Source organism: Triticum aestivum, chromosome 4A (assembly GCF_018294505.1).
Source record: "Triticum aestivum cultivar Chinese Spring chromosome 4A, IWGSC CS RefSeq v2.1, whole genome shotgun sequence".
NCBI lineage: Eukaryota > Viridiplantae > Streptophyta > Magnoliopsida > Poales > Poaceae > Triticum > Triticum aestivum.
The window spans coordinates 480,507,515-480,520,113 of record NC_057803.1 but is presented as its reverse complement, the minus strand read 5'-3'; the positions used below and the strand labels follow the sequence as shown (position 1 = coordinate 480,520,113).

Sequence of the window (12,599 nt, the reverse complement as noted above, 5' to 3'; positions counted from 1 at the left end):
ATAACAGGGTTGAGAACTTACCGTGTTTGGTTTATCTGGGAGACAAATCCGCTCAAAGGAGTTTAACTCGTGTTTGTGTAAGCACCAGCTTCTCACTTAACGGGTTTTACTTTTAAAAAAAAATTATCTAACATAAATTATTCATCTCCATCTAACAACAATGTGGTATAAATTGCTATATTTATAACTGGCACCCGCACTTTTTTACATGCAAACGCAGGTGACATTTATTGAGAATATTGACTATACATGCAGAGGACAGGAGTCACAGTGTATCATCGAGTATTTGATATGCATCTGTAACTAGTAAATTCATTGTGCCTTTAATGCAGCCATGCCATCGCAGGAACTCAATGACACAAATATTAGGGTGCGGCGTCGCCTAGAGCCATTTGTCCGCCTCCAGCTAAGTTCTCTTTATTATCTTTATTTAGATTAGATATTGGTAGACATGTTTGGCTTGTAGAGAAACAGTTTCTATGAACCTTCTTGAGCAATAAAAACTACTCCCTCCGTCCCATAATAAAAGAACGTTTTTGACACTAGTACGTTGTTTTCTTAAAAAATTCTATTATAACTCTTTTATAAGATGGAAAAACGTTGTTAAAATTAAAATAAACTGAGGCCCACCTGCAGCCTCCAGAACCCGGGCAAACCAAAATGGCCACCTCTCCTCTTATCCTCCTCGGCGGTTCCCTCGCTCCCCGGAAATGAAGGCCACCACTATACTCACGCTCTCCTCGTCCCCTGCCGCCGCGGCCCGCCGCTCGCCGGCGAGGGCGACCATCTCCGACCCCCACCTCCGGCAGTACCCCGTCCGCACTTCCCGCCTCCGCGTTGCCCAGAGCCTGGCCTCACGTCCCCTATCCTCGGTCCGCCCCGCTTTCTTGGTTCTTCTAACGGAATCGTAAATGGTCGCGTTATTGTTTGTTTCGCTCACCTTCTCTCTGTTGGGAATTCAGGGTTGGAGGCGGCGCCGGAGGGGGAGCGGGCTGGTGGTGCGGGCAGAGACGTTCGGGCAGCTCACCACCGGGCTCGATTCCGCGTGGAACAAGCTGCGTGGCGTCGGTGAGTGACCACTAGCTCTCTCCCAGCGTACTGCAGTGTACAGAAACAGATTTGATGGTTGCAATGCTCTTGTGATTTAAGATGTGCTGACGAAGGAAACCATTGTGGAGCCGATGCGGGACATCAGAAGAGCACTTCTGGAAGCAGATGTAGGTGTAGTTTTGCGTCAGTGTTCATTTCTGTCTTTGAACATGAGCACTTCGTGTAATGCTGTTACTTTTGCTCTCTGCACTCTGCAGGTTAGTTTGCCGGTCGTCAGACGGTTCGTGTCGTCTGTGAGCGAGAAGGCTTTAGGTTCAGATGTTATCCGAGGAATCCGACCAGAGCAGCAATTAGTCAAGGTATTTTGTGTGTTCGTCTGGCAAAGCATTATGTTGTCTACACTAGTAAACGCATGCTGGATACTTTGTAACTAAAAAACTGAAAAGGTATGTCACGCGATGCCGTTAAGGAATTAAATGAACCACCGGAGTTCGTTTGCAATAATGATTTCATATATTTGACTTTGCTTCTATCTACAGTTAAGTAACTGCATAATTTCTCAACTGAAAGGTTCTTTCCTCTCCTGAGGGATAAAGGAACACACTAGCATGTAAAATGCTGTAACACGCTTAAAGAATTTCACTATAATGAGAATGGGACGATAGTATCTTATGCTTCATTGATATGGTGAGTTCTTTTCAAACTAACTTATTAATCGGTTTGCTAGATTGTGCATGATGAACTTGTTCAACTGATGGGTGGAGAGGTATCAGACTTGGTGTTCGCAAAAACTGGCCCAACGGTCATCCTACTGGCAGGTCTGCAAGGTGTTGGGAAGACTACTGTTTGTGCAAAACTTGCATTCTATCTGAAGAAACTGGTGCTTTCCTTGGCCTTTATTTTTGACAATCTTAATAGGGCGTCAATACACGATAACCTGTAGATACTTATACCAGAGTTAGGTTACAGGGGAAGAGTTGTATGCTGGTCGCTGCAGATGTTTACAGGCCTGCTGCCATTGATCAACTCACTGTACTGGGTGAACAGGTACTTCTTTGATGAACTTACCTTTTATGTAAGATGTCTGTGTACAGCTGCAACACTTAACTGCTTATGAAATCAATGTACGTTTGGGTTGTTTCGAAACTGAAAGGTTAAAGCTACCAAGTTGCATTTGCTTTCTGAATGCAATACTACAGTTTGGGCCTGGCTAAAAAAGGGCATTCACAGGTGGGTGTGCCAGTTTACTCGGAAGGAACCACGGCCAAACCTGCAGAAATAACCAAGAATGCCGTGGAAGAGGCGAAAAGAAATAATATTGATGCGATCGTAGTGGATACTGCTGGCAGACTGCAGGTCAGACTTCTCTGTATTTCCTTTACATTTTCAGTTTACTTATCGTAAACTACTGCCTGATAGAACTGTCACCATTGGTGGTACCTGATCATCTTTCTGACATCAGATTGATAAAACAATGATGGTTGAATTGAAAGAAGTAAAGAAGGCAGTTAATCCTACAGAGATTTTGCTTGTTGTTGATGCCATGACTGGCCAGGAAGCTGCAGGTATCTGTCTTTTTCTTCTTGTTACTATTCCAGTGTCATTCATAAACATTTAGGAAATCAGCTACAGGTCTGAAATTTGACTATCTGACAAATTCTATAATACTGTTGTTGTTCCTAATGTGTTCATAGAGCCGGAAGTTTTCTGCTAATTCTATATAATTTTGGATGCTTTAAAGTGCACTTTCCTTCAAAGCATCTGGCTTTAAAGAGCACTTTCAACTCTAATGCTGCACAAAATAATGTTTTCATAGTTGTTACACTTTTTCCTTTTATTTGTGCAGCATTAGAGTTGTAACAACTTACACTACTTCCTTTATTTTGTGCAGCATTGGTCACAACCTTCAATATTGAAATTGGTATATCCGGTGCTATATTGACTAAATTGGATGGTGATTCCAGGGGTGGAGCAGCACTTAGTGTTAAAGAGGTTATACTTGCCAGAAACTTTTCTCGCCATCATATACGCAAATGTTTAGGATCTCCCACATCATGCTTTTACTACAAGTTGATATTTGGAGCGGATCATTGTCTATATATATTGGCCCGAGCTGTGAATTCCTTTTGAAATAGACTTATTGGTTTAATGGATTTGCCTGCTCCTTTCACTAATTGTCCTAACTTTTGCTCTGTGTGCATTAGAGTTCCACTGTATATATTATCTTCTTCACTTGTATGTTGAGAAATATCTATATTTTATCACCAGACTGCCTATTTGCAAACATATTTCACCCAATCCGAAAACCTTAGTAATACATGTGAGGTGCAAGTATGATAAAAAAAAATCCCCTTTCTTCTGCTGGTATATGTAACGCCATCACTACCTATCACTTAATCCTCTATGCAGGTGTCTGGAAAGCCCATCAAATTTGTAGGGCGAGGGGAGCGAATGGAGGACCTTGAGCTTTTCTATCCCGACCGCATGGCACAACGTGTTTTGGGAATGGGAGATGTCCTTTCATTTGTTGAAAAAGCACAAGAAGTCGTAAGTAGTTTCCTGTAAGACTGCTCTTCTGGTCTTGTCTGAAGCAATATTTTGATGGTTTCTATATGCTGCAAAATAGGTTCGCCAAGAGGATACCATGGAACTGCAGAAGAAGATCATGAGTGCGAAATTTGACTTCAATGACTTTTTAAAGCAGACACAAAATGTTGCCAAAATGGGATCCATGAGCCGTGTAATCGGAATGATTCCAGGCATGAACAAGGTACATGAACCTGTGGGATTGATTCATTCCTTCAAACTGATGAAATAATTGCCAGAGCATGACAACACTTCTCGTTCTAAATAGGTTACTCCTGCACAAATCCGGGAAGCTGAGAAAAGACTTGCATTCGTAGAGTCGATGATCAATGCAATGACAGCCGGTACATTCCTCCTGAACTACCGCTAAACATATGAAGATTGTAGTAATGGTGATGGCTCCTTATGTCCTTGCATTTAACCCTTACACTTTGCAGAGGAAAGGGAAAAACCCGAGTTACTGGCCGAATCACGCGAGAGGAGGATTAGGGTAGCAGAGGAGTCTGATAAGACAGAACAAGAGGTTCGGTCCTACTGTTATCATCGTATCACAATGTTTCACTTATTCAGCATATTTGGCATTCCCCTACATGGAGCTAATCAGGCACTGCCATTTTCCACTATCAGGTGAGCCAACTGGTCGCGCAGCTCTTCCAAATGCGCGCGCAGATGAAGAAATTGATGGGTATGATGCAAGGGCAAGAAGCAATTGCAGGAATGGGAGATCTCATGGACTCGCTCAATGCTGACGAGAAGGTAAGGACGACACCTCTGGCAGTGTGAATGAGGTTTCCTCCTGTCAATTTTCTTCCCTGGAAAACTTACAGTTGCGTGGATTGTTATCGTTCAGGCACCTCCTGGCACCGCACGGCGGAGGAGACGGCGGAGCGAGCCGCCGCGGCAGAGGGAGCTGGATGCAGTGGGTGGCGCCAGTAGGCCTTGAGTTGATGTGCACTGGAGCTGGAATTTTTCACTGGAAGAGTTGTGGATTGGCATGTAGGTACGGGTCCTGCTGCATGGTGTAATATTTCCTGTACATTTTGGCATGCCGAGTTTAAGGTTAATGGGAAATGTGTTTAGTGGACGGAACATGCATTTTGAGAGTGGAGGGAATTAATTACATGTCTTAATATAAATACATGATTAGGTTTTAAAAACATATTCGAAATGAAAACATTAAGCCTGCCAAGACTTCTTTTTTGGAAAAGACACAACAGACGACGGCGACGATGACAACAACAATGACAAAGCTTTTAGAGTTGAAACTCGTAAGATCTCAAAACCAACTTACAGTTCTCAAAATCAACAAAGCCTTTAGACCTTCCATGTACCTTGAAAAGGCGCAAACCTATTATAAAATTTCATCCAAAGTACAAAGCATTCCAAATACAATAATAATTACATTGAGGTGCCCGAACCACTGAACAACCACTACCAGCGAAGACAATAAAAAAATGCATCGAGGTCCTCGGAACACCAAACAACCACTATCGGCAAACACAATAAAAGTTACATCGATGTATCTGGACCACCGCACAATGACTACCACTGCCATAACGTCGTCGTCATTGAACTCTTGAATCAATTTGAAATGCCTGACACCATATCTCGCCGTTGTGCACGTGCTGCGAGAAACTCTAACCTCGTAGCTCTAAGGAGACCACAGGAATCTACGCCGAGGCTCTGTCAACTCGGGAAAGAAGAGAAAAATGTTCTACCGCCGACCACGAAGATGTTGGCCACACAATAAAGGGTGTTTTTATTGACTCATAATATAGCATCAAGGGATAATTAGCAACACCCAGCCCCTGCATAGTCTGAATGCACACAAACAACACAAGCATACACACACACACACACACATACAAACAGCCTCACCAGCAAAGAGCCAAGTCATACTAGACCAAAACTATGCCTAGGCGGAGAGAAAAAAAAACACAGCGATTAAAGATGTACATCAACAACCATCAGCTCCAACTATCTCATGATAACACACGGATTATAAAAGCGGTTCTTCAAAAGGAACACCTCTAAGAAGGGACACACCAGTGGCATTGTCGCCGGATCCTACACCCAAAGGTCATACCATGGATTTTGACCCTGGAGATCAAGTCTAAGCAAACCCCGCTCAATGCCTTCACCAGGTAGGCCAGACCTAGGGTTTTCACCCAAAGCTCAAGACTGAGTACTCAAAATGCACCACCCGATCGAATTCATCTTGCATTATCTTGAAGAACTCTAGGTTTCATATAGCATCTCACAGGTGCCCAATTCCATGCATGCTATTGTTGTTTAATTAATTTCTGTATGCAAAAACCAGAACATGTCTTGTACTCTATCCATTACCACACGACAATGCGCAGATATTGTCTATTCCATCCGTTCCTAAATATAAATATAAGTCTTTTAGAGATTCCACTATAAAGACTATATTTGAATGTTTATAGACGTCTTTTAGAGTACAGATTCACTCATTTTGCTCCAGATGTAGTCTATAGTGGAATCTCTAGAAAGACATATATTTAGAAACAGAGGGAGTAGTTACAAATCGTTTGGGCTACACAATAAAGCAACGACAGACAATACAGATGTGTAACAACAATGGACCTTCCGGTTAGCTATTCTGTTCTCAATGATAATCATCAAGACTGAAGGGGAAAAAAGCAAGCCATGCATTTTTTGAAGATCACAGAAATACTCACTCCCGGTTCATTGGAACTTACACAGCAAATATAAATCTGATACTCAGAGCAAGGCCGTATACACGTATGTTGTCACTATTTGCAAGCTGCGGCTAGAGATCTCAAATATGTCCGTACTGGGTTCAACTAGCAGTGACCCCCATGGCCAGCCATGTCTCACCGGCGGTAACCGCGCATCGAGTCTAGGTCCCGCTGCCTCAGGTTGCCGTACTTCCTCCTGCGCTTACCAGTAGCCATGGCAGCCTGAATGATCACAGTTGCGCAAAGTATTAAAACTCATATACAAGACACAATAACAACACATGTAATATGCCCCTGGTCTGTTGACCCGGGTGGTGCCTTGACCTGTTCTTCGGCTTTGATGGACTCCGCGAGATTTTCCATGTCGGGTGTATCTTTTCCTTGCATGCCAGCCATCATCTTCTGCATTCGAGTGCGCATTTGGAAAAGCTGCGATACTAGTTGGCTCACCTGATAGCAAGAAAATGTTCAGTTCAGCTCCATGAGGTTCCGTGGTTTATATGCTACTAGATCAAATGACGATGAAATGACAACGGAACCTGCTGTTCTGTCTTTCCAGCATCCTTGGCCACTCTTCTCCTCCTCTCGCGTGACTCAGCAAGTAACTCTGGTCTTTCCCTTTCATCTGAACATAGTCAGGATAATTAGTGCTGGGCAAATGTTCATGACAACACTCCGTCGAAATTATGCTACAAAAAATTAGGACTGGTACGTCTTTTGGTCGATGAACTTGGCACGCACAACTGGCATTGTCCCAGCTATGGAACTGCAAAATGTTTATTTTGATGGCGGCCCTCAATTCTGACCTCACCAAGTTATATGCCACATGAATGATTCCCTCGTCAGACTAGTTTTTTCTTTTGAAACGCATAGACATTTCATGAAATATTAAAAGAAGGAAAACCATGTTTGTTTTCTAAAGCAGGATAATTTCAAACTACAGCAACTTAAGATACTACCTGTGGACATCAGAACACCAACCAAACAAATAGTTGATTGCCAATGAGCTTCAGTCTGTCTATTCACATCATTTCATATTTTGTACAAAGTACGAACTACTGGCAAACTACTGAATTCACAGATCAATATCAGAATTGATCCCAACCTGTTATTAAATGCTTACACATTTTTTGCAAAAAGGAGGATTACCCCCGGCCTCTGCATCAAGCGATGCACACAACCAATTAAAGGCTTACACATAATATGTAAGAAAATACAAAGCACTTTCCCTAATATAGCAAGTGTTTGGAAAGAACATGCAAGGCCATATCTTCATGATGTGAACTGAGTGTAGATTATACATACCAGCAGTCATCACATTGATCATTGACTCCATAAACTTAACATTTTTCTCAGCTTCACGGATTTGTGCTGGAGTAACCTACTCAAAACGCGGCAAGAGTTGTGGTCTTAATAAGTAATAACATAAAATTTATATCTTGAACATAAGGGGCAAAAAGTCAATTCAGAAGACTGGTTCCAAGGAAATGTAATAAATTAGGTACAGAATTCATATCCGCACCTTGTTCATGCCTGGAATCATGCCAATTATACGACTGAACGAACCCATCTGCGCAATAGCTTTTGTTTGCTTCAAGAAATCATTGAAGTTAAACTTTGCGCTCATAATCTTCTTCTGTAATTCCTCAGCATCTTCTTGATTCATCTACTTGCAGCAGTATGTTACACCATATAAATATGACATTATTGTTTAATGAAAGACACAAGGAAAATTGCATTTCACAGAAAGATACTTACCACTTGCTGTGCTTGCTCAACAAATGAAAGTACATCTCCCATTCCCAAGATACGTTGCGCCATACGATCTGGATAGAAAGGCTCAAGATCCTCAACACGTTCTCCTCGGCCTATGAACTTGATGGGCTTTCCAGACACCTGCAGAGTTCTTCATTGTCATATTTTTCATATGCATGCTAACAAAAGGAACAAAGACAGAAGGCTTGCTAATATAGCCATAACACACGTAAACACTGAACATTTATTATTTAACCTTGCGCAATCGTGTACTTTTCTGTTATACTGTACAAAATTGACGATGAAAAACCTATACAGGAGGAAAAGGTAAATCCTGAGAATAAGTAAAATAAACTTATGTAACCCCTCCGTGACATACATTATTTCATTGAATTTATGGGCATATCAACTCTTGTGTCATAATGCCTTTTTGCCAGTTATTGAGAATTGAGAAGTCTAGAAAGATCAAATAAAACCAAAATGTATGGACACAAATAGTGCCTTCTATGCACTAGAAATCAGTAGTTCGTTTAGACAGAACTATGAATCTGGATGGTCACACCAAATGGACAAAGTTTTGCAAGTTGAGAGACCTCTTTGATACTTAGTGCTGCCCCACCTCTGGAGTCACCATCCAGTTTTGTCAGTATAGCACCAGTTATACCAATTTCAACATTGAAGGCGCCGACCAATGCTGATAAAAAAATCAGCAAGGGTAAGTAACAGTGCGACTCTAGCAGATGATGAAGAGTTTCAGAATAACAAGTCCTGCTACTACAGGGAGCGTGCTCCTGCTCCTTTGAAAAGAACACAATAAATTGTAAGGAAAACTGAACGAAGACAATTGGACCAAACATAGCTCTTATATACATGTAGATGAACATGACTAATATGGGACCCCCAAATCCAAATACACGGCATGTATACATTAATATGTGCTGCAATAGTCAAAGTTGAAAATGCAAATTTCCTTTTCTGCATGCCAAGCAGTGCATTAGGTAAGTTACTTACACCCGACCAAGTATAAAATGATGAGTCTAGAGCCCTAAACTACTCATAGAACAACAAGCAACAACAAACCTGCAGCTTCTTGGCCAGTCATAGCATCAACCACAAGAAGAATTTCTGTAGGCTTCACTGCCTTCTTTACTTCTTTCAACTCATTCATCATAGCTTTATCTACCTAATGATAGAAAGATTAGCTAGTATCGGTTGTGCTTGGTAAACACAGTTGAAGTAACAGAAAGACACACTAGCTCCTCCATTTAAAGCTAAATAGAGTACCTATCAAAAAGTATCATATCTCATTTTTCACACCAACTCGTCTCATAACAGATTATCTTTACATTTAAGTTTAAATATACTATACTAGAATGAACATTTTTTGTTGAAGCACTAGACTGAGTTTAAAACAAACATATACATTTAATCCAAAATAAACATTTTAAACAGATTTTGACCTTTTACAGACTTAAAAATTACTAGTAAGAACTAGTGCAGTTTCATCATATATCTAAAATTCCATACTTTGGCATGATTATGATCTGGTGCCCAAGATCTGTGTACGATAGGGCCAGTTCTTTTGTGGCTTCTACCAGCTTATGGCAGAAATAAGCTAGAAGCCCAAAAGAACTCGTTTTGAGAAGCTGGCTCAACTTATTTCCACCGCTAGTTTCTTCACGATGGAAAAAAGCTGGGGGTAGAGTAGCTTCCCGCAGCCTATGACTTAAAACTGAAGGGGTATACCAAAATGGCACTGTTGTTCGCTCAAATTACAAAGGAAATACCCCTCCCAGGTCCCAGCCCGCGTCACCCGACCCGACCCCCCGCAGAAAGGAAACCCGTCGCCTCGCTCGATCCCCTCTCGCTCTCGCACGCCGCGAAGGCTAGGGTTCCTCGCCGCCACCGGTCCCTGGGCTCCTCGTCGCGGCTAGCTCCGGCCACATGGAAGGTGAGTAGGAGCCCATCTTCCGCCGCTTCTCTGTCCTCTGGCGCGGCTCCTCCCTCGCAACAGCTCCTGGTCGGTCCGGCCAGGGCACCACTCCGGCGGACGGCGCCCCACTCCGGAGCACCGAGGCGCGTCGCAGCTGGCCGGGAGCCCGAGCCAGAGCAGCCGTCGCCAAGGCCCTGGTTGTGCGCCCCCGCTGTTCCCCTTCCATACTATTCAAGGGTATTACAGACTATTCACCTGACAGATGAGGAAATAAGCTAAATGAAAGGAAGTGAAAAGAACTGGATAGCTTATTTTCATGGGCTTATTTCCACAACAGCTTATCTGTGACTTATTTCTAGAGTAGCTTATTTCCACAGCGGCACTCAAAAGAACTGGCCCTAAGTCAGCTGGTTAAAACTGGTACAGGACTGACGTACAGTTTTTTAGAACCATGATTGTAGCAAACCGAGGAACATAATTAGATGATACTCCCTCCGTAAACTAATATAAGAGCGTTTAGAATACTAAAGTAGTATTCTAAACGCTCTTATATTAGTTTACGGAGGGAGTAAGAGTTACCTGCAATCTTCCAGCAGTATCCACTATAACTACATCGGTCTTCTTGCTCTTTGCTTCTTTCAAACCGTTCTTGGCAATCTCTGAAGGTTTTGCTTCCGTTCCTTCTGAGTAAACTGGTACACCAACCTATCAACATTCAAAAGTAACAGTAGTTTTAATTTCAAAATTTGGAAAGACAGATATGCATTACTGGTAGCTCTACAGTCATTTGAATCGAAGGTAGCCACAGTTATTAGCAAGAAAACGTTTCCAACTCAATAGTGAAAAGATCAATTTCATTACGTGTACCTTTTTACCCAGAATGGTGAGTTGGTCAATAGCAGCAGGCCTGTAAACATCTGCCGCAACCAGCATACAACTCTTCCCCTGTAACCTGAGTCTGGTTTATAAGCACTGATGGCCTGGGCTCTTAGGAAAATGCTTAAAGAAGAAAGCTCAGGAATGCACCATCTTTTTCAGATAGAAGGCAAGCTTAGCACAGACGGTAGTTTTCCCAACACCTTGCAGACCTGCCAATAGGATAACCGTTGGGCCAGTTTTTGCGAATACTAAATCTGACACCTCTCCACCCATCAGTTGTACAAGTTCATCATTTACAACCTACATCATTTAACTCTTGTTAGTCCTCTAGAGCTAGAAGTACATATAGTATTACATTGGGAAGACCACATTCAGTTAGTCCAAAATAATCAATGAATTCCTCAATTAAGGTCACTTGTGTGCACAATATTATGCACCCGTCAATAATGGCTGTGCAAACTACACATAGAAAATTTGTCACATGCAATTTATAATTTTCTAGGATCCTCGGATCTGAGTATACCTTCACTAACTGCTGCTCAGGTTGGACACCCCGGATCACATCAGTGCCTATAGCCTTTTCAGTAACAGACTCGATAAAACTTCTTGCTACTGGCACACTCACCTGCAAAGTAGGGTGCGCATTAGATTGTGAAGACAAAAAAATAGAAATATAGCTCCACAAGAAAGCCATGTACTGAAAGAGATGAGACATACATCTGCCTCCAAAAGTGCTCTTCTAATATCCCGCATCGGTTCAGCGATATTCTCCTTTGTCAGTCGATCTTGAACCACAAAAGGCATTTCCCTCATTATTTACAACCATGATTTATAGCAAAGCTACAGAGGGTGCAGTCAGCGTTGCTGATCAAGCATGAAAAATGCATACTGCATTGAATCATTTGGACAAAACGATCCACACATTACAAAGTTACGCAAAAAAAAAGTTATCACTTCATAGATAGCCAATCTAGAACTTCACAGTTGCATATAAGACTCTGTCAACCTGATACACGATTTGACACATCACACATATTTTTGGGAGGAGAACTGAGTGTGACTCTGTTCAACACATTGCAACCAGAGCATTACGTATGACAGCAACAAAATCCACACATGAGGCGAGAAGCAAACGTGTAGTGTATGGGTAAACTATCAGAAGCGAACTCACCGACGCCTCGCAGCTTGTTCCACGCGGACTCCAGCCCGGTGGTGAGCTGCCCGAACATCTCCGCCCTCACAACCATCCCGCTTCTCCTCCTCCTCCTGCATCCCTGAGGGCGTCCCAAACCGTAACAAGGTAAGAAAACCGTCCGGTCAAAAAGAGATAAGGTCGAGATCGGTCTCGGAGGGAAGAAGCTAGGAAGTTGCAGATGCTCGGAGCGAACCGGGAACGGGGAAGAGAGGGCGCGGAAGGCAGCGGGACCTTGGGCCCCGCGGAGGTGGAATGAGAGAGTGGGCACGCGGCGGAGGTGAAGGGAGGCCACGGTGGGCCTGGCCGGCGAGCGGCGGGCGCCGGCGGGAGACGAAGAGAGCGTGAGTGTGGCAGTGGCCTCCATTGGAGAGAGAGGGCGGAGCGTTCTGCGGAGGCGAGGCGAGCCAAGCAACGAGGAGGATAAGAGGAAGTTGCTCTAACTGGGCCTTTCTGGGAAAAAATGCTGACCATGATAGTC

At 43.0% G+C, this 12,599-nt stretch overlaps 2 protein-coding genes across 2 annotated transcripts; one reads left to right on the top strand and one right to left on the bottom strand.

Moving 5' to 3' along the window:
• The first annotated feature begins 641 nt into the window (after nucleotides 1-641).
• On the top strand, nucleotides 642-4,725 carry LOC123086497 (signal recognition particle 54 kDa protein, chloroplastic). The gene is made up of 15 exons (XM_044508262.1): nucleotides 642-872; nucleotides 963-1,068; nucleotides 1,150-1,217; nucleotides 1,308-1,409; nucleotides 1,778-1,930; nucleotides 2,020-2,097; nucleotides 2,281-2,406; nucleotides 2,513-2,615; nucleotides 2,942-3,042; nucleotides 3,460-3,597; nucleotides 3,677-3,820; nucleotides 3,905-3,980; nucleotides 4,074-4,159; nucleotides 4,264-4,392; nucleotides 4,487-4,725. The coding sequence occupies exons 1-15, from the start codon at nucleotides 711-713 to the stop codon at nucleotides 4,577-4,579; spliced, it is 1,665 nt and encodes a 554-aa protein (XP_044364197.1). The 5' UTR covers nucleotides 642-710; the 3' UTR covers nucleotides 4,580-4,725.
• Nucleotides 4,726-6,285: 1,560 nt separating this feature from the next.
• On the bottom strand, nucleotides 6,286-12,599 carry LOC123086496 (signal recognition particle 54 kDa protein, chloroplastic). Its single transcript, XM_044508261.1, has 15 exons — nucleotides 12,315-12,599; nucleotides 12,098-12,200; nucleotides 11,644-11,711; nucleotides 11,450-11,551; nucleotides 11,074-11,226; nucleotides 10,915-10,992; nucleotides 10,627-10,752; nucleotides 9,195-9,297; nucleotides 8,708-8,808; nucleotides 8,118-8,255; nucleotides 7,882-8,025; nucleotides 7,665-7,740; nucleotides 6,899-6,984; nucleotides 6,684-6,809; nucleotides 6,286-6,581 (listed from the first exon to the last, which is right to left on the bottom strand). Exons 1-15 carry the CDS (start codon nucleotides 12,483-12,485, stop codon nucleotides 6,495-6,497), a joined length of 1,662 nt encoding a protein of 553 aa, XP_044364196.1. The 5' UTR covers nucleotides 12,486-12,599; the 3' UTR covers nucleotides 6,286-6,494.